The sequence below is a fragment of the Medicago sativa genome, chromosome 4, assembly GCF_051527215.1.
Source record: "Medicago sativa cultivar Bolivia chromosome 4, Bolivia_mono, whole genome shotgun sequence".
Lineage (NCBI taxonomy): Eukaryota > Viridiplantae > Streptophyta > Magnoliopsida > Fabales > Fabaceae > Medicago > Medicago sativa.
Genome location: NC_140752.1, coordinates 10,889,587 through 10,910,340, shown reverse-complemented (window position 1 = coordinate 10,910,340; position 20,754 = coordinate 10,889,587). Strand labels below are relative to the sequence as shown.

The 20,754-nt window shown below is 34.9% G+C and overlaps 2 protein-coding genes and 1 pseudogene across 3 annotated transcripts; all 3 read left to right on the top strand.

Annotated features, from left to right (window-relative positions):
- The first annotated feature begins 576 nt into the window (after positions 1-576).
- LOC146926260 (receptor protein kinase-like protein ZAR1) lies at positions 577-4,606 on the top strand. The gene is made up of 2 exons (XM_085758650.1): positions 577-2,176; positions 3,493-4,606. The coding sequence occupies exons 1-2, from the start codon at positions 676-678 to the stop codon at positions 4,161-4,163; spliced, it is 2,172 nt and encodes a 723-aa protein (XP_085614776.1). The 5' UTR covers positions 577-675; the 3' UTR covers positions 4,164-4,606.
- Positions 4,607-8,272: 3,666 nt separating this feature from the next.
- LOC146926259 (putative disease resistance protein At4g11170) lies at positions 8,273-13,818 on the top strand (annotated as a pseudogene). The gene is made up of 7 exons (XR_015034068.1): positions 8,273-8,362; positions 8,759-8,860; positions 9,311-9,391; positions 9,681-10,162; positions 10,817-11,918; positions 12,012-12,264; positions 12,375-13,818. The product of XR_015034068.1 is annotated as a putative disease resistance protein At4g11170 (transcript).
- Positions 13,819-15,853: 2,035 nt separating this feature from the next.
- LOC146926258 (disease resistance protein RML1A-like) lies at positions 15,854-20,566 on the top strand. Its single transcript, XM_085758649.1, has 5 exons — positions 15,854-16,150; positions 16,266-16,770; positions 17,041-18,139; positions 18,276-18,572; positions 18,887-20,566. The coding sequence occupies exons 1-5, from the start codon at positions 16,036-16,038 to the stop codon at positions 20,132-20,134; spliced, it is 3,264 nt and encodes a 1,087-aa protein (XP_085614775.1). The 5' UTR covers positions 15,854-16,035; the 3' UTR covers positions 20,135-20,566.
- The last annotated feature ends 188 nt before the right edge of the window (positions 20,567-20,754 follow it).

Here is a 20,754-nt window from a genome sequence, read left to right as displayed (position 1 = left end):
TTTTTTTCAATATCATCTTAGAATACATGTATTTTCACCACCAAAATAAAGAAAGATTACATGTATTTTACAACGTGGAAAGAAAAGAAAACCAAATTCAAAGTTCAAAATCAAAATAAAGAGCCAACACAACAAACTACAAGAAGAACATAATCTAGCAAATGTACACCGTCTCATGAGATTCATTAAATATATCCTCCACACTCTAATTGAGATTCATTTAAATAGTTGATCTTTCCAAACAAACTGATCAGAGATTGAAATATCGACAAAATGGTTAGCATACCTAAATATCTATCACCTATGTCACATGGACAACCAATATTTACATGATAATAATAATGATAACTCAAAAATATAATATAATATAATGATGTAGTAATTTGAATTTGTAAACGTATAAACCAAGTGGAGAAACTCTTTATGTTTTTTCTTACATTATACTTCACTCTTTCAATCTTTTTTTCTTTCGGTTAGATAGTCTCTCTGTACTTTTTGGCGGGATGTGGACCCCACCATATTAAAAACAACTTATCTTTCTCATAAATACACCAACTTCCCATTCCCCTGTTTTTCATTCACTCTTCCATAACACTCTGTAAAACCATTTTCTCTTCCTCTAACCTTCAAAACGGTGTCGTATTAGCACCACCATTCATTCAAAAACTAACTTCAATGAAGATATTTTTCTTTCTTCTTTGCTTTCATTTTTTCTTCACCTTAGTATTTTCACTCTCATCAGATGGCCTTGCACTTCTCTCTCTAAAAGCCGCCGTCGATCAATCAATCGACGGCACTTTCTCCGACTGGAACGGAGGAGATTCCTACCCCTGCGGATGGTCGGGAATCTCCTGCGCGAATATCTCCGGTATACCGGAGCCGCGTGTAGTTGGAATTGCACTCGCCGGAAAATCTCTCCGGGGATACATTCCGTCGGAGCTTGGTACACTTCGGTATCTTCGACGTCTTAATCTTCATGATAATGAATTCTACGGTGTTGTTCCGGTTCAGTTGTTTAATGCTACTGCACTTCACAGTATTTTTCTTCACCGGAATAATCTCTCCGGTCCGTTTCCGGCTTCTGTTTGCACCGTTCCGCGTCTTCAGAATCTAGACCTGTCTGACAATTCCTTCTCCGGTGACATTCCAAATGATATCGAGAAATGTAGGCAACTTCAGAGGCTTATTTTAGCAAGGAACAAATTCTCCGGTGAGGTTCCGGCCGGTGTTTGGTCCGGACTCGAGAATCTCGTCCAGCTTGATCTCTCCGGTAATGATTTCAAAGGTTCGATCCCGGACGACATTGGTGACCTCGGCTCCCTGTCCGGCACGCTGAATCTTTCTTTCAACCATTTCTCCGGTAGGATTCCGAGCTCACTCGGGAAATTACCGGCCACAGTGAACTTTGATCTCCGAAGCAATAACCTAGTTGGAGAGATTCCACAAACGGGAACATTTTCAAACCAGGGCCCAACTGCATTCCTCGGTAACAAAAACCTGTGCGGACTTCCATTAAGAAAATCCTGCACAGGTTCAGACCGAGGTTCATCTGGTTCGTCTTCTCACAAAGACGAATTAGATGACCGTTCGAAAGGTTTGAGCCCTGGTTTGATTATTTTGATCTCAGTAGCAGATGTTGCTGGGGTCGCACTTGTTGGGCTTGTGATTGTATATGTTTATTGGAAGAAGAAGGATGGTCACAATGTATGGTGTTGCATAAGGAAGAGAATAGGATTTGGTGATGAGAATGAGGATGAGAAAGGAAGTGCTTGTACTTTGCTTCCATGTATAAATAGTTTGAAGAATGAGGAAGGTAATGATGAGAGTGAAGTAGATGTAGATGGAGGAGGAAAAGGAGAAGGTGAATTGGTGACAATTGATAAAGGTTTTAGGATTGAGCTTGATGAGCTTTTGAAGGCATCAGCATATGTGTTAGGGAAGAGTGCATTAGGGATTGTGTATAAGGTGGTGCTTGGAAATGGGATGCCGGTGGCTGTGAGGAGATTAGGGGAGGGTGGAGAAGAGAAGTATAAGGAGTTTGTAGCTGAGGTGCAAACCATTGGGAAGGTTAAGCATCCTAATATTGTGAGGTTGAGAGCTTATTATTGGGCTCATGATGAAAAGCTTCTTATAAGTGATTTTATCTCCAATGGCAATTTGCACAATGCACTTCGAGGTCAGTTCTTTATGTTTCATAATTTTAGTTTATCGCTTTCATTTGGTTTTGTTATAGTCTTTGATTTGGATTCTAGATTTAGCTTTCGTTTAGATTTGCGTTGGATTTTATTAAAATTGCGATGAAATAACACGGCAATGCAGAAGCTCCACCGTTGCTTTAAAAATTTCACATTAAACATACAATTGTACACAACATTTGATGCGGTAATGCAGAATCAAACATACCATTAAACTAGGCACACGTTTGGAAATATTGCAAATTATGTAATTGAGTATAGTTGATAAGATCTTATATATTCAAGGCTGCGACGTCAAGTTTTTATATATCACGATTACTTTGTCATCTCAATTGCGACCATAATTTGTATCTAATCAATATTGTGTGCGCATCAGAAATTGCAATTACAATGCGGCTACTGTTTGAACCATTAGAAAAATGGTTTTACAAACTGTAAATTTCTTGTGAATTTTACAAACTTTTGTTGCAACATTAGAAAATGGTTTTAGATACAAAATGAATGCATTAAAAAAGTCACAACTGTTTGAGTTTTTAATCTTTGTTTTCTTCCTTGCAAAGATTCTTGAGTACTCTTGGATTTTCAGTTGAGACAAAAATCCGAGTTTCTTACTGAAAAATGATGCTTTTGTTTCATGTTTTTATTTCATCTTATTATAGACTATACTTTCTTTAATACGAAGCAATGAGTCTCAACAAGCTTCACAATATCTTTTAAATTGACCTGGACCCCACTATAATTGTATTCATACTCTTTCCCTTTGCTTCCACTCCACCTATGTCTCACTTTTATTCATATATCAGAAGAAAATATTGAACTCGATAGATAACATAGTCTGCTAATTCCTACTAACATGTTATGACCCTTCCACTATTAATTGTATCTTTACCAAAGTTTTGAGGCAAAACCAATTTTACTTAAAATAACTTAATCATTTCTAGTTGCAGTTACAACTTTGGCTTTTATTTGAAGTAAATTTTTACCAGAAAATATTCTGGCACAATATTAGTTGTTGTCACAGAATATAAAATTCGTAATATTGTTTCCCTTACGGCTTACGTCATTCATGACAAAAACTACTTCCTTAAAAAAGCAAAGTCGTGTTAGTCCTTCATGATTTTGCTTGATATACAACGTAATGTAAGCAGTTGGTGGTAACGAGTTAACTAATTTGAATAAAAATTTGAAAAATGTGTATTAGTTTGATAAGTTGATCGAGTTTTTGCGCTAACTTGGTAAAAAAATTTACTTTGGTGCAACTCATGGTTTTGTTTATCCTATTTGACTGTATGTACAGGGAGAAATGGTCAACCATCTACAAACCTTTCATGGTCAACAAGGTTAAGAATTGCAAAAGGAATAGCAAGAGGTTTATCTTATCTTCATGAATTTAGTCCTAGAAAATTTGTCCATGGTGACATAAAACCTACAAACATCTTACTCGACAACGACTTAGAACCCTACATTTCCGATTTTGGACTTAACCGACTAATCAGCATCACTGGCAACAGCCCTTCAACTGGTGGATTCATGGGTGGAGCACTACCTTACATGATGAAATCACCACACAAAGATAGTAGGTTTTCATCAGACAACGGTCGTGGTAACAATTACAAAGCCCCTGAGGCTCGTGTACCTGGTTGTAGACCAACACAGAAATGGGATGTATACTCATTAGGTGTTGTTTTACTTGAATTGTTGACTGGAAAATCAACAGAATCATCTCCCACATCGGCCTCATCGTCAGCTTCTGTTGAAGTTTCGGATTTGGTAAGATGGGTGAGAAATGGGTTCGATCAAGAAAGTCCATTATCTGAAATGGTTGATCCATCTTTGCTACAAGAAGTTCGTGCTAAGAAAGAGGTATTGGCTGTGTTTCATGTAGCACTTTCATGTACTGAAGGTGATCCTGAAGTTAGGCCTAGAATGAAAACTGTCTCTGAAAATCTTGAAAAGATTGGAAGGTAATATCTGAATTGAATGTGTGCTAGCTCAAATGAAGTGTATGTTTGGATTAACGGTTAATTTTTCAGAATCAAGATGTGCTACCAAAATTTCGCTTAAATTCGAAGCTCAACAAAATCACCCTGCTACCATCATGTTGTGAAATTCACCGCCTATTCAAATATGCACTAAGATCATCTTGATACAGAAGAAAGGAAGCTTCAATCTGAACATTTTTATGGTAATTCACACTCATAAGATTTTATGCTAGGCAAAGATGTGAGGCTGCAATGCAAATCTCTTCTGTCTATCATTGGATTAATTTAGTCCCTTAACTTGTGTTTTGTAAGTCATGTAAATTTTGGAGAGCTGTAATTATCTCGGTTTCAATTCGATTCATTCCAACCCCATTTTAATTTTGTTTGGTGAAATATCAGCAAAATCACTAGATATTATGTTATTTAAAATTTGTGTCTCATCTCATTTGCTACTTTTTTTCATTAAATTCTCTAATTAGTAGAGTCTATATTTAAATTTCATTGTTTGTTTTTTATAAGCAAAATTTCTTTAATGAAGAGCAAGCTGGCACAACTATGCAACCTCTACATGTCTCCCCCATAACAAAATCAAAACCTAAATCACAATATCTCCTGCCACTAAGAAACTGAACCTACTAATCCATGATACTACCTATGCCAATAAGAACAGAAAATCCAAGTTTCCCCTGCAAACTGTAACAAATACTACGCAACAAACACATGAAAATGCCATTTAGTATAGTGATCAACAGCTGGTCATCGCGGCTCTAAACGCAGAAAATCCAAAGCAACCGATAATGACTCTGTGTCAAGAGGCAGACTTTAAACAGTTTGAAGACAAACAAGTGGACTAGACCACCGATCTGAGAATACTAAATTTTTATTGCTACCCTCTATGCAAATGAACCAAGACCATGAAATTTGCTTAATTTGATCAACCACCTGAAGAACATTAGCAACTTTTCCATTCAAAATGATACCATGGCGTTCCAACCAAATGCACCCAGCTGTCCTTAACAAAATTAAGTGAGAGATCTTCCGACCCTACTTTCTTTTTTGATAAAGGCTAAGAAAACAATAGAAGGCAGGAGAGGGCTTGAACCCTATACAAAGAGAGAACATACAAGAGAAAGCAAGCCAAAACTACTCCTAAGATGCAAAGAAACTTCTAGCATCTAGTTTAAGCTCTGCTTTTAAACAAAAGAAACCTAAGCTGCTAAACAAGGAAATGCAGCCATGTTCACCAACATATCTAGCACTACAAAAGAGAAAGACCAAATATCAAAACAATCAAAATTATCCCACTAAGATAGAATTGTCAACCATCCAAACAATGACAAATATTTGGGATTGCTTTTGATGACACCCTTTTTAGAACGAGTTTGTATGTGTTCACTAAATGTGTTTTGAACCCCTGTATCATTTAGCTTATTGGCATGTTTCTTCTTATTCTTCTTCTTCTGCCTTCTTGACATAAAAGGAGTGAATAAACTTCCCTCCTCAATATCTCTCTTTCAAGGTTCTGCTCTTGCTCAGCACTCATATCCGTCTCCTCATCAGAAGCATGGTCAGAATCCAATCCATCAGCCCAGAATTCGCTCAGAAATTTTTCACTTTTCTTGCAAGCTTCAGAAGTATTTTTAGAGTTGGCAGGTTGAGATATCTTGCCTTTGTCATGTCCAAGATTCTCATCATAAGTGGTAATGGGAGTGATAATAGTAGCATCATAAGTAGCTATTTTAGATGAGGCAGCTTGCTTGCTTAGATTTGGATCCCCAACAAAGATAGCTGACACAGTAGCAGCACTGGGGTATAACCTCCTCCCAGCCTGGCTGTTTCCTTTGCAAAGTGAATTGAACAATAGAAATTTATCTACTATCTCGCAGTTCCAACCATCCGGTTTCCACTTCAACCAATTAAAGGTTAGATCCCAAATCTTTTGAATTTTCACATTGTTGAGAATCATGGAATCATAGGGAGAGAAGTCATAGATGTAAGCAAGATAGCAAGCATAAGAGTACTCATGAGGGAGATACTCAAAGAAACTCATTGTAGAAATGAATAGATTGATAAAAGATACATAAGAGTACAATAGTGTTCCTATATATAGAGGTTAGTTTGAGTAACTAACTCTAACTAACTTCTAACCAAGCTACTAACTCTAGTTTAGTTATCAACTAACTATAGTTGATTACTAACTCTAGTCTAACTACCTTAACTAACTTCACATAACTTCCAACTATTTTAACACACACAATTTACAAACAGATGATTTGCCCATTCTAAGCCGTCAAAGAAAAATACACAACATTGACGATGAATATCCCGAATGACTCCTTTCCTACATAATTCGACTCAGGTTGGTAGTTTTTCTTGCAGTAATTTTCAGCAAAAAACTGCAATTTTTCGACGTTACTGCAGTGACCCAAAGTCGCCTTACTGCAGATAAAAAATCTGCATCAGCTGCTGCAAAAGACAGCAGACCGTGCAATAGTTCATAACATCCCTTGACTGCAAAGCCTTTGCATTCGTCCGGAAGCCACAATGTGTTTTCACTTTTCACCGTTTCCGACTATCCACTTAACTTTATTTGTAAACCAGTTTGGTTCGACTTCACATACCTTTCCAATAGAACATAAATCTTGCCATGCCACCATAATGAGTCTATCCTTCCCGACTACACGGTATCTGGACGGAACAATTTTCTTTGCCATACGGAGAATATTCATTCTAAATTAAGGGCGGAATTGATCCTATTATTACGTTCGTTCCCCCAAATATAATCTTTGCCATTTTCTTCCAAAATTTCTCCATTCCCTCCAAAACTCTCAAAAATAAAAACCAGATCGAAACGCTCCAAAATCTGCGCGCTCAATTATAGAAGCCCTAATGACTCTAATAACCACTGGAAACCCTTCAAGATGTTGAAATTGCCAGCAAAACACCGGGTGATTTTGTTTTTGGAGGTAACGTCTCTATGTCTCTTCACCACGACTTCCCAAAACAAGTTCAATTTCAAGCTTCAGTATACTCTGCTCAGAAAGTGATTTGCCCATTAAACTTTTTATCCAACAATGGATTTGGATTGTGTTTGGTTCTGCTGTGACAAAAGCTCATTTGGAATGAATTTATTAGGTAAAATTGATTTCAGTTTAAATTGAGTTGAATGTGAAGTGATTAATTTTTGAAGTCGTTCACATAAAAGCAAGTTGAATAATAAATTTGAGTGTGAAAATTGTGTTTGGGGTTAAAAGTTACAAATCATAACTTTAAGTAGAATCAAATCTAGAGGCAAAATCAACTTCTATTTACATCACCGAAACATGTCAAAATCACCAGAAAATTTATCTTCTCTATGTCTGTTGAGAAGTCCCGGGAGCGACAATGGGTTAAACGTCGTCCAGATCCCTAAGAAACTTTAACACTGCATTTCCACCAAAAACCTTGAGGCATTAGGTATATGTGCCACCACTCTTATATATTCAACATTTCCTTCAGTCCTAGTCAATGTGAGACTTAACCGCTCACACATAAAACCCAACAATTCCTCTTCATGAAGAGTGAAGATAGTAGAATTATGAGACAATTGAAAAAAAAAAGGTTAAGGTTAATTAAGAGAGATAAAGAGAAGATAGAGAGAAATTGATGAAGAGTGTGAATTGAGAGAGTTCAAATTCATTCAACCACCATTATTAAAAAATTATCAATATTTTAATATATTTAAATGTGTAGATAACTGCATGTCATTGTCACATGCTTCATACAGATGATTCCAGCATGTAAATTGTTTAGCAAGTCAACGTTTGCCCCTGCTATTTTAAATTAAAATAATGGTGACATTAATATTTGTTTAATAGTATACAGATCCAATGTTCTGTGGGAGTGTGAATGTGTATTAGTTCACACTTTAAACTGCAAGGTCAATGACATTGATATGAGAGAAAGTTGAATCAGATCTCTAGCAGCCAAAGCATTAAGGGTCAGTAATTGCTTTCTTCAGGCTATGACCATTAATTTTGCTTTCTGCGATCTTTTCATTTCTTTTCTCTTTCGTTCCGGTAATAACCTTGTGTTTTCCTTATTGCAATTTTCAAGGTTCTAGAGACGAAGAAAGATTGTTCAGAGTGCATTTGTTCCAATTCAATGGCGTATTTGTTTTCCAGAGCTTCTCAAATAACTTATGCTGTAATGTCTGCTTATTAAATTCGAATTTGTGTTATGAATTAATCCTGAAACTTTAAGATTTTTCAATGAAACAATATGTAATCATGGTTTTTACTTTTTAGTTCTATATTTGTAGATATTGCATGAGCTGTGAAGTAAGACCAAAACCTTTTTGTGACCTTCTTCCTTATATTCTACGTCCTGCACACTTACGAAGAAATCATTGTATAATAGAACTAAATATTTACTTTGCAGAAATTTGAGCAAACTATCATTTTGGCCCTCAATGTCAAGAATTGGGACTTGAAAAATTTCTCATATGCGTAGCTCAGAGGGACTATGACTAATAAGCTTTTATGAGTTTTAACAACTTAGAATTGCCTCTGATTATGCTTCTGTTAATTTGCATTTCCTCAGAGACAATACAGACATTCTGGAAGTAAGGCATTGCCATATGGAATTGTTGCTACAAAATCTAACTTTGAAATGCGTCCATTGTGGTACTCTGGCATAAATCATGTATGTGAAATATGTTCTGCTACTCATCCATCTATAGTTTATTAGCTCAGTGAAGACTCTTACAACATTAATCATAATGCTTCACTTACTAAAGTCATAATACAATCCTCCTCTGGATTACTATATATATATATATATATATATATATATATATATATATATATATATATATATATATATTTTATTTTTTTTTTTATTTTTTATTTCTAGCTGAATTTGGTTAATTGGAGTTTAATTTTGGACCAAGAAACTGATATATGAATTTGTATTGCAACTCTATCTATAAAAACATTAGTGGCAGCATGAAATCAAAGGAAGATATATTTGTTAAATCCTTATAATTTTATAGGTTAATGAGTTAGACATCTGCGTCAATAATTTTCTTTTCATGCTTCCCTTTTCTTCTTCAATTCTTTTTAACGTTGCTTTTTTTATTTCCTGCTTCTTCAGAGAATTTCAAAGAACCAGTTAAACTTTTGGGATATTCCAGGAGTTAAGGAGAAAGAAATGGTCAATAAAATTGTTGCCAAGGTGATTGCTGCTTCACTTATAAAATTTGATACTGATCTAGAGCTCATGCTATATCTTTGGACTCATTAATGACACCAGAATGTTAATCATAAAATGTCACCAAAACAATCATTTTTAATTACCTGGCCTTATTGTAATACTTCTTAAAATGTTGGTCATAGGAATATCATTACTTTTATTTAAGTAGTAAAATTTATTAAATTTTGCTGTATTTTGTTAATGTTATAGAGATCTTGCCTCAGTTTCTATGAAGAATCTAATATATATTTTTTTTTGTTAATGAATTAAGGGTGCAGCAGAAAAGGAAATGTCTAACAATGCTCCTCAACCAAAGTTTGATGTTTTCGTAAACTTTAGGGGTGAGGACATCCGCCACGGCTTTCTTGGCCATTTGGCTAAGGCTTTTTCCCGAAAGCAAATAAATGCCTTTGTTGATGACAAACTTAAGAGGGGAGATGACATATCACATTCACTTGTAGAAGCAATAGAAGGATCATTCATTTCATTGATCATATTCTCAGAAAACTATGCTTCTTCACGTTGGTGTTTAGAAGAACTTTTGAAAATAATTGATTGCAAAGAGAAATATGGACAGATTGTAATACCTGTTTTCTATGGGGTAGATCCTACAAATGTACGACATCAAAAGAAGAGTTATGAAAATGCATTTGCTGAACTTGAAAAAAGGCATAGTTCCTCGAAGGTGCAGATATGGAGATATGCTTTGAACAAATCTGCTAACTTGTCAGGAATTAAGTCATTAGATTTTCGGTTAGTTCTTTCCTCCCCATAAATTTTCTAGCAGCTATATAGTTGTTTTATACATAGAGCATAAGCTCATTTGCTTAGATACAAAAAAGACATAACCTTTATTTTCTCTGTTTTAGTAGAGTTCATGTTCATTTTTTATTTTTTTACTTCCTTAGATAGTAGTTAATCCTACAACTTGTCTGTGTTGGGATTAATATGAACCTCAGTAGGAATTAGTCTCTGATTCCCGATTGGACACACTTTGGATTCACTAAAACAAAAATGGCATGCTTGTGATTATTGTAGTTTGTTGGCAGCTTCTATAGTCGAAAGATGTAGGACACATCACATTTTTAGTCCTTGATCTTACTAATGAGGAAGGGAAAGACAGAGAGATTTTCCATCATGGGTGTTGAACCTCTCATTACAAACTTTCAACGAAATATGTTTATAGTAGTGCCATTAACTATATAGTACTGACACTTCACATTGAAGGCATGTCTAGTGTCCGATACGTGTCAAAGTCCTACATCTACACAAAAAGACACATATGGTTACATTTAATCACTTCTATTTTCTTAAGTTATTATCAGTGTCTATGTGTCGGTGTCGTGTTCAATGTTTGTGTCTATGTTAGTGCTTCGTAGGCCTTTATCTTTCTCTTTTGTTGTTTAGGAATGACGCCGAACTACTTGAAGAAATCATCAATCTTGTGATGAAAAGGTTGAGCAAGCACCCTATTAACACAAAAGGACTTATTGGAATTGGCAAACCAATTGCTCATTTAGAATCGTTGTTACGTCAAGAGTCAGAAAAGGTTCGTGTTATTGGAATTTGGGGTATGGGAGGTATTGGCAAGACAACTATTGCCGAAGAAATTTTTAACCAAAATTGCTCTGAATATGAAGGTTGTTGTTTTTTGGCAAAGGTAAGTGAAGAATTAGGAAGACATGGAATAACATTTTTGAAAGAAAAACTTTTTTCTAGACTATTAGCAGAAGATGTGAAAATCGATTCACCAAATGGGTTGTCTAGTTATATTGAGAGAAGGATTGGCCGTATGAAGGTCCTTATTGTTCTTGATGACGTTAAGGAAGAAGGTCAGATAGAAATGTTATTTGGAACACTTGATTGGCTTCTATCTGATAGTAGGATAATTGTCACAACTAGAGACATGCAAGTACTTATTTGTAATGAAGTTGATCATGTATACGAGGTTGGGGTATTGGATTCTAGTGAAGCACTTGAGCTTTTCAACTTGAATGCATTTAAACAACGTCATCTTGAAACAGTGTACTTTGAGCTATCAAAGAAGGTGATCGATTATGCCAAAGGAGTTCCATTAGTTCTTAAAGTTTTGGCTCATATGCTCCGTGGAAAAAATAAAGAAGTATGGGAAAGTCAGCTAGACAAACTTAAAAGAATGCCAATTCAAAAAGTTCATGATGTAATGAGACTCAGTTATGATGATCTTGATCGTTTAGAGAAAAAGTATTTTTTAGATATTGCATGTTTCTTCAACGGGTTGAATTTGAAAGTGGATTACATGAAACTTTTATTGAAAGATTGTGAAAGCGATAATTCAGTGGCTGTTGGTTTAGAAAGCTTGAGAGATAAAGCTCTTATAACTATTTCTGAAGATAATGTTATATCTATGCATGACATTCTACAAGAAATGGGTCGGGAGGTTGTTTGCCAAGAATCTAGTGAAGACCCTAGAAAACGCAGTCGATTATGGGATCATGATGACATTTGTGATATATTGGAAAATGACAAGGTAAACATAATACATATTTTTAGACGACGTTTGTCATTCTGGCTAAAAATGCGTCTTTCACTGATTTTAAATTTTTCTCTTACATTCATGCAGGGTACTGATGCTATTAGAAGCATAAGTGTAGACTTGTCAGGAAGAAGAAAGCTGATGTTAAGCTCTCATGCATTTGCTAAGTTGACCAACATGCAATTTTTGGATTTTCGTGGTGAATATGAATTCGGTGAAGACTTTTTATGGAATCAGAAATACGACCGAGACTGTTTGGTTCTTCTTCCTCAAGGGCTTCAATCTTGTTATATTGGACTTGTCAGATAGTCTAGTGGAAAAGCTTTGGTGTGGAGTGCAGGTAATTGAATATGTCTCTACAAGATAAATTTCTTCTCTTAATCAGAAATACCATCGAGACTGTTTGGTTCTTATGCTTGATGCCACCATTTGTTTTTAATTTTGTATCAGGATCTAGTTAATTTAAAAGAGGTCAGACTCGCCTATTCGAAATTCCTGAAGGAGTTACCTGACTTTTCAAAAGCTACTAATCTTAAAGTATTGAATATGACACATTGTCATAATTTGAAAAGCGTCCATCCATCTATTTTCTCTCTTGACAAGCTTGTGTATTTGGACCTAAGTCTTTGCTTTTCCCTTTCCACATTTGCAAGCAATTCCCATTTAAGCTCCCTCCATTATCTCAACCTTGGATCTTGCAAGAGCCTAAGGACATTCTCAGTGACAACTTATAATTTAATTGAACTAGATCTAACTAACGTTTGTATCAATGCACTGCCATCATCTTTTGGATGTCAAAGCAAGCTAGAAACCCTGGTTTTAAGATACAGTGAAATTGAGAGCCTACCTTCAAGCATCAAGAATCTTACAAGACTAAGAAAATTAGATATACGATTTTGCTCAAAGCTCCTGGTTCTACCTGAGCTTCCTTCATCAGTTGAAACTCTACTTGTTGAATGTAGATCACTAAAGACTGTATTGTTCCCTTCAACAGTTGCTGAACAATTCAAGGAAAACAAGAAAAGGATTGAGTTCTGGAATTGCTGGGACTTGGATGAACGTTCTCTCATAAATATTGCGTTGAATATGCAAATCAATTTGATGAAGTTTACATGTCAACATTTATCGACACTGGAACATGATTATGTTGAAAGTTATGTTGATTACAAAGATAATTTTGATTCTTATCAAGCATTGTATGTGTATCCTGGTAGTAGTGTTCCAGAGTGGTTGGAGTACAAGACAACAAAGGATGACATGATTGTTGATCTCTGTCCACTTCATCTCTCCCCTTTGTTTGGCTTTGTTTTTTGCTTTGTCCTTGCTAAGGACATCCAATATTGTGACCGAATTGAATTGAACATCACTACAATTGATGCTGAAGGTGATGATGAAAAGGATGGTGTCGATATATACATGGATAGGACACGTCTCTGTATTGCAGCAGATCATGTGTGCATGATATACGACCAACCATTTTCTCACTACCTAACTAGCATAGCAAAAAATCAGCCAAGGTTTAAAATCAAGGTTACGGCAAGGACAGAAATCAATGTCTATAGAATGAGACCAGAGGTTGAATTAAAAGGGTTTGGTATCAGCCCCATAAACCACTCAACATATAACAATCTCATTCAACAAATGGGAATTGTTTGATTATATTAACCAATGGAATAAGGCTGTGCTTAGTTTCATCCTGTTTATTTCCTTCCTCCAGCTGAAGATGGAGAAGTTGATTTAGTCACTTGTCTATAGTTTGATGTAAGTAGACACAGTTAACGTTTGATTTACTAACATTGCTTCTTGTAATTATAATTTTAATACTTACACCTTTTAAGTTCTTTAAAACACAACCATAAGTATTCTATTACAATATTTTATTTTTTGTTATGAAGTTTGATGCATTGGTTGTGGCATTTCCAATATCTGAGACAGGTAAAGAAACATAGATTGCAGAAGTACATGTATAACTTCTATAATTGATTTTTCTTTGTCACACATTAAAGTGTAACTTCATTTAAATAACAAAAAAATAAAATTTGTTGAATTCTTCATAAGTACAGTTTTTGAAGGAGACACCAACATGTGGTTGGTTTGTGGTAGGGGGAAGCTTCACTTGCTGCCAAAGAGTTTCCTTGACCAATTGTTAGTATTCATATATAGCACTTAAATCTGACAATTTAAATCCTTAACCCAACTCAAATACTATGTTAAATGAACTTGTATTTTACCTTAAAATCTCCCAACAACCTGTGTGAGACTACAATACAACTTAAATAATTTGGTATATCATCTGCCAAATTAAAGAGAACAGGGAACCGATGTATAAATGTTGATCCCCAAGCCATAGATCTCTCCAAAACAATGTCTTTTCACTTTTCACCGTTTACGACTACTCACTTAACTTAATTTGTAAACCAGTTTGGTTCGACTTCACATGCCTTTCCAATAGAACATAAATATCGCCGCCATAATGAGTCTATCCTTACCAATTTTCCTGAAACTGGACTGTACCTATACTTCATTAACCCGGACCAAATAGTATCATTTTCCGCAACGCACCTCCATAACCATTTGCTTTGTAACGTTAAATGAAATAAGTACAAGTTTTTTACTCCCAGTCCTCCTTCTTTTGACCGACACACCTTCTCCAAACTCACCCGATTAATCTTATTTCCTTCCAAACCCTCTCCCATATTCATTGTAAATATTTATTTAACTTTAGGAGGTTAACATTATATATGATCTTACATGGGAGTATTCCTCACCTAAATTAAATTTGTTCTCATAAAAAATTGCAATTATTACTTTGATTCCTCCCAAAAATAATCTTAACCATTTTCCTTCCAAAATTTTCCATTCCCTCCAAAACTCTCAACTGCAAAAACCCCAATTGAAACGGTCAAAAATTTTGCGCTCAATTATGGAAACCCTAATGACTCTAACAACCACCGGAAACCCTTCAGGTTGTGGAAATTGGAGGCAAAACCAGCGAATCTTTGATTCGCTATATTGTTTTTGGAGGTCAAGTCTCTTTCTATCTACCACGACTTCCCAAAACAAGTTTTCCTTTTCAAGCTTTGGTATACTCTGCGCAGGAAGTGTTCTCATGTGAGAACAATATAACAATTGTGTGCTAATTGAGTATTATCTTTTTTAAATTTCAATGAATTTTTTGTCTAATATGATTTTTCTTTCAAAAATATTTGGTGAGAATTAGCCTTATCTGATGCATTCAACCATGGATTTTTGGATGTGTTTGATTCTCAGTGACAAATATTGATTTGGAATGACCTTATTATGTAAAATTCAGTTCGGTTAAAAGTGATTTGAATGTGAAGTGGTAAATGATCGGATACATTAGCATAGAAGTGACTTTAACGATAAATTATAGTGTTAAAACACATCTACTTCTAGGATTTAATTTGGACACCACCTAGCCACTTGGTCCATCAACTATTTTTATTTGTTTCAAAGAGCATAGTGGCGAAATTCATACTCACTAAACACGGAGAAGAGGGATTTGCGGGTTAGCCACTTAGTGCAGATTATCCCTATTCGCTAAATCCAACCAAAGATTTTAGATCCTCTCAATCAAACCCTCTTTTGATCTTCTCTATCTTTCTCTGAATGAAGAGAGAAAAATTATTAGAAAACTGAAATATAATTGTGACATTATAACATTTTTTTTAGTCAAGAAAGAGATAGAAAAGATTGAGAGAAACTGGGGAGAATTTAAAGAGAGGAATCAAACTCATCCACCCACCATTATTAAAAAAAGAAGTTATTAATATTTTAATATATTTAAATTTAAAGGAAAGTGCATGTAACATGTTCATACAGATATTTTCAGCATGTAAACTGTTTGGCAAGTCAACGTTTCCCCTGCCATGCAATGGTTTAACTATTTTATATTTTATATTTAAATAATGGATTTTATTTGTCTAATATATACAAATCCAATGCTCTGATGTCTAAACTGTAAACTGTAAGGTCAATGACCTTGCTTCTTCCATATCAGAGAAATTTGAATCAGATCAAATTGGTTATTTCTAAAATTGCAGGCCATAGTGGAAAAAGTCAATATCCGTTAATATTCTTCAAATAAAGTATGATGCATGGTTTTGTGTTTCGGCGGTATGTAACCGCGACGGTTGGTTCCATCCTGAAGATTGGAAGATTTTCTTGTAGGAATTCTCATCTAAATGGTGAAACACTATATTCAAGTAAGTAACAAATTTAATATGAACTTTATATAAGTTTTTTATTTTTTTTTTGGCTCATTGTGAGAAGGTTTTTATTCAACAACGCTAACTTTCTTGTCTATTTTTGAGTTTACAGAGAAAACACGTTTGTGGCCTTATATAAGTTCTCAATTTTCTTCAATTTCAATAACTGCAACAACACAATATGATGTTTTCGTTAGCTTTCGTGGAAAAGACATCCGCGGGGATTTTCTTAGTCATTTGATTGAGGCTTTCCGTCGAAAGAAAATAAAAGCCTTTGTTGATGATGAACTAAAGAGGGGAGATGAAATACCACAATCACTTGTAAGAGGAATTGAAGGATCATCAATTTCCTTGATCGTATTTTCACAAGACTATGCTTCTTCATGCTGGTGTTTGGAAGAACTTGTCACAATACTTCAATGCAGAGAGAAATATGGACAGATTGTTATACCTATTTTTTATCAGGTAGATCCTGCAGATGTAAGATATCAAATGAAGAGTTATGATGATGCATTTGTTGAACATCAAAGAGTGTATAGCTCCACCAAGGTGCAAATTTGGAAACATGCTTTGAACAAATCTGCTAATTTATCTGGAATTAAGTCATCAGATTTTCGGTAAGTTTTATATTTTTTTTACCACATAATTTTTAGACTATTTGGCCTCATTTATTTTTAAGATAAATATATGCAAATTATCACCAACTCAATGGTTTCACTTGAGAGTGAATGGCCTCCTTTTACCATTTGAGCTGTTACTTACAGCATAGGTTAGCCCATCAATTTAAATATTTAAAATATACCAAAGTTACACTATTAAATATATTTCAGTCTCACAACAAACTTCCATTGAATATCTTAGAATTTGTATCTCCTTGTGTTGTATAGGAATGATGTCCAACTTCTTAAAGAAATCATCAAATGTGTGTCGATGAATTTGAACAATAAGCACCTTGTTAGCTCAAAAGGACTCATAGGAATTGGCAAACAAATTGCACATCTAATATCATTGTTAAGCCTAGACTCGCAAGATGTCCGTATTGTTGGGATTTGGGGCATGGGCGGTATTGGCAAAACAACCCTTGCAGAAGAAGTATTTCATCAACTTCAAACTGAGTATGAAGGCTGTTGTTTTCTAGAAAACATAAGGGAAGAATCAGAAAAACATGGAATGCTTTTCTTAAAAGAAAAACTTTTTTCTGCCCTTTTAGATGAAGATGTAAAAGTTGACACTGCAAATAGATTGCCTCATTATGTTAAAACAAGGATTTCTCGTATGAAAGCCCTTATCGTTTTAGACGATGTGAATGATTTTGATCAGATGGAAATCTTAGCTGGAGATCATGATTTGTTTGGATTTGGTAGTAGAATCATTATAACAACAAGAGATAAGCAAATGCTTTCTAAAGATGTTGAAGATATATATGAGGTAGGTGCATTGGACTTTGATAAATCACTTGAGCTTTTCAATTTGAATGCTTTCAAAGGTAAGGAACTTGAAATTGAGTACAATGAGCTATCAAAGAGGGTGGTGAATTATGCGAAAGGCATTCCATTAGTTCTTAAAGTTTTGGCTCATCTTGTTCGCGGAAAAGATAAGCTAGTATGGGAAAGTCAACTAGACAAACTTAGAAAAATGCCAAGTAAAAAAGTTCAAGATGTAATGAGATTGAGTTATGCTGATCTGGATCGCAACGAGAAAAAGATTTTTTTAGATCTTGCATGTTTTTTCAATGGATCAAATTTGAAAGTGGACTACATACAAATTTTGTTGAAAGATTCTGAAAGTGATAATTCAGTAGCCAGTGGGTTAGAAAGGTTGAAAGATAAAGGTCTTATATCTTTTTCCAAAGATAATGTTATATCCATGCATGACATTATACAAGAAATGGGTAGGGAAATTGTTCGCCAAGAATCAAATGGAGACCCTGGAAGCTGTAGTCGATTATGGGATGATGATGTTTATGAAGTATTAAAAAATGATACGGTAAAAGCCTTTGGATAAACAATTTAATTAAGCGCTTGTAGCATTAATTTTTATATATAACCTATTTCCATAGCATAAACACTTATCATCAGCGGCTTATAATGATGTTTAAATTGATCTTCTACTCTGTTGGCAGGGGACTGAAGCAATTAGAAGCATATGGATGCAATTGCCAACACTTAGGAAGCTGAAGTTAAGCCCTTCCACATTTGCTAATATGAGAAATCTACAATTTCTATATGTCCCCAGTACATGTGATCAAGATGGTTTTGATCTTCTTCCTCAAGGACTCCAATCTTTGCCACCTGAACTAAGATACCTCAGCTGGATGCATTACCCTTTGAAATCGTTGCCAGATGAATTTTCAGCTGAGAAACTCGTTATATTGGACTTGTCATACAGTCGAGTTGAAAAACTTTGGCATGGAGTGCAGGTTATAAATTAGATGTGGAATAAACTATCAAATTTGTCTCCAAACTTATCTCTCCTTATTTTTCTTTAAATAATTGAAAAAATATAGTATTCCTCAACGTTTGCTGCACATGCCATGTTAAAACATTAAGGATACTTCTTATTTTCTTTTGAGGGATAAAGTAAGAGAGAATGTGTAAGTTAAGGGACAAAATTGGTTGTTTACTCGTTATATGTGTCTTTCTATTATATTTTTTCTCTTACATAACTAGTTCAGAATTGACAAAATTATTTCATGCATCATGTAAAATCTTAATTTGATTTATTTTGTTACAGAACCTGATGAATTTGAAAGAAGTTAAACTCTTTTTCTCGAGGTTCCTGAAGGAGCTGCCGGACTTTTCAAAAGCCTTGAATCTAGAAGTGTTGGACATCCATTTTTGTAGTCAGTTGACTAGTGTGCATCCATCTATTTTGTCTCTCGAAAAGCTTGAGAAATTGGATCTCAGTCATTGCACTTCCCTTGCTGAGCTAACAAGTGATACACATACAAGCTCCCTAAGATATCTCAACCTTAAATTTTGTAAAAATATAAGAAAATTCTCTGTGACATCAGTGAATATGATAGAGGTGGATTTACGATACACACAAGTGAATACATTGCCGGCATCATTTGGATGTCAAAGCAATCTTGAAATCCTACATTTAGGAAATTGTTCCATTGAAAGTTTTCCTTCATGTTTTAAGAATCTAATTAAACTACAATATCTAGACGTAAGATATTGTCAGAAACTGCAAAATCTACCAGTGCTTCCTCCATCTCTTGAAATTCTACTCGCACAAGAGTGCACAACACTGGAGACTGTGTTGTTCCCTTCAGTTGCTGAACAATTCAAGGAGAACAGGAAAAGGGTTGTGTTTGCGAATTGCTTGAAATTGGACGAGCATTCACTCGCAAATATTGTGTTTAATGCTCAAATAAACATTACCAAATTTGCATACCAACATGTATCAGCTTCAAGAGATGAATTTCACAATAAGTTCAACAATTATAACAACGATGATTCTTATCAAGCACTTTATGTGTATCCAGGGAGCTGTGTTCCAGATTGGTTTGAGTATAAGACAACAACGGATTATGTAGCCATTGATCTACCTTCTTCTACATCGCATTCCCCTTTCCTCGGCTACATTTTCTGTTTTGTACTTGGTGGGAACCGGTTAATTGTTGACATGTTGAAATTTAACATCACTCTTTGTGTTGAGGGCCACGGTAAAGAGGAGGACTATTTTGAACTCTACATATCTAGGCCATCTTCCATTATTGTGTCTGATCATGTTTTTATGATCTATGACCAACAATGCTCTTGCTACCTAAATAGCAAAGCCAAGGATATTACAAGGTTTAAAATCAAGGTAACAACACGTTTATCATCCATGCACCCTCAAAGTTATTCAGACATATGCATGGTGCTAAAAGGGTTTGGTGTTAACATAATAGATACCTCAGCATATCACAATTTCATTCAGATGATGGGATTGCCTGATTCTACTCGAAATATTTCAAGCGGAATTGAGATGTGATTATTTTAGTGTAAAATGTATTTTACATTATTATCATTCTATGTTTTTCCTTCCCAAGCTTAGAAGAGAAGCTTCTTGTCTTTGATTACATGGGTAGAAAAAGCCTCATCATTCCATCATTAGAAGCTCTAACTAAGTAGTTCTCATAATTCATTTGAGTTTTCGTATATGCAATTACACATTTGTTGATGATATGTACCGGCGGATCAAGATTAGAAGTCCTTCGACTTTGTATTATCAGTATGGACTCGTTTTACAAAAGTTGGAACATGGACTATCCGATCTTGATTCAATGGTTCAGATCATGTAATTGTGTTTAATGTGTATATAGGATGTGAGGATTTTGTTTGACATCTGAGCATTATTGTTTAACTAGGTGAATAATGAATGTGTTCTTAATTACTAATATAAACTAAGGTGCTTTTGTTTTCATTTGATTCAAAGCCACTATACATGTTGGTTACTTTTTACAGATCATATTTACATGTTACTTTAATTTTTCCTTTTTTTACAAAAGGAATATACAAAAAGTGCACTAAGAAATGACACTAAGAAAGAGTTGGGTGATGTCACTCTTGATGAAAGATCAAGCATATATAAACTCATATATATGCACAAAG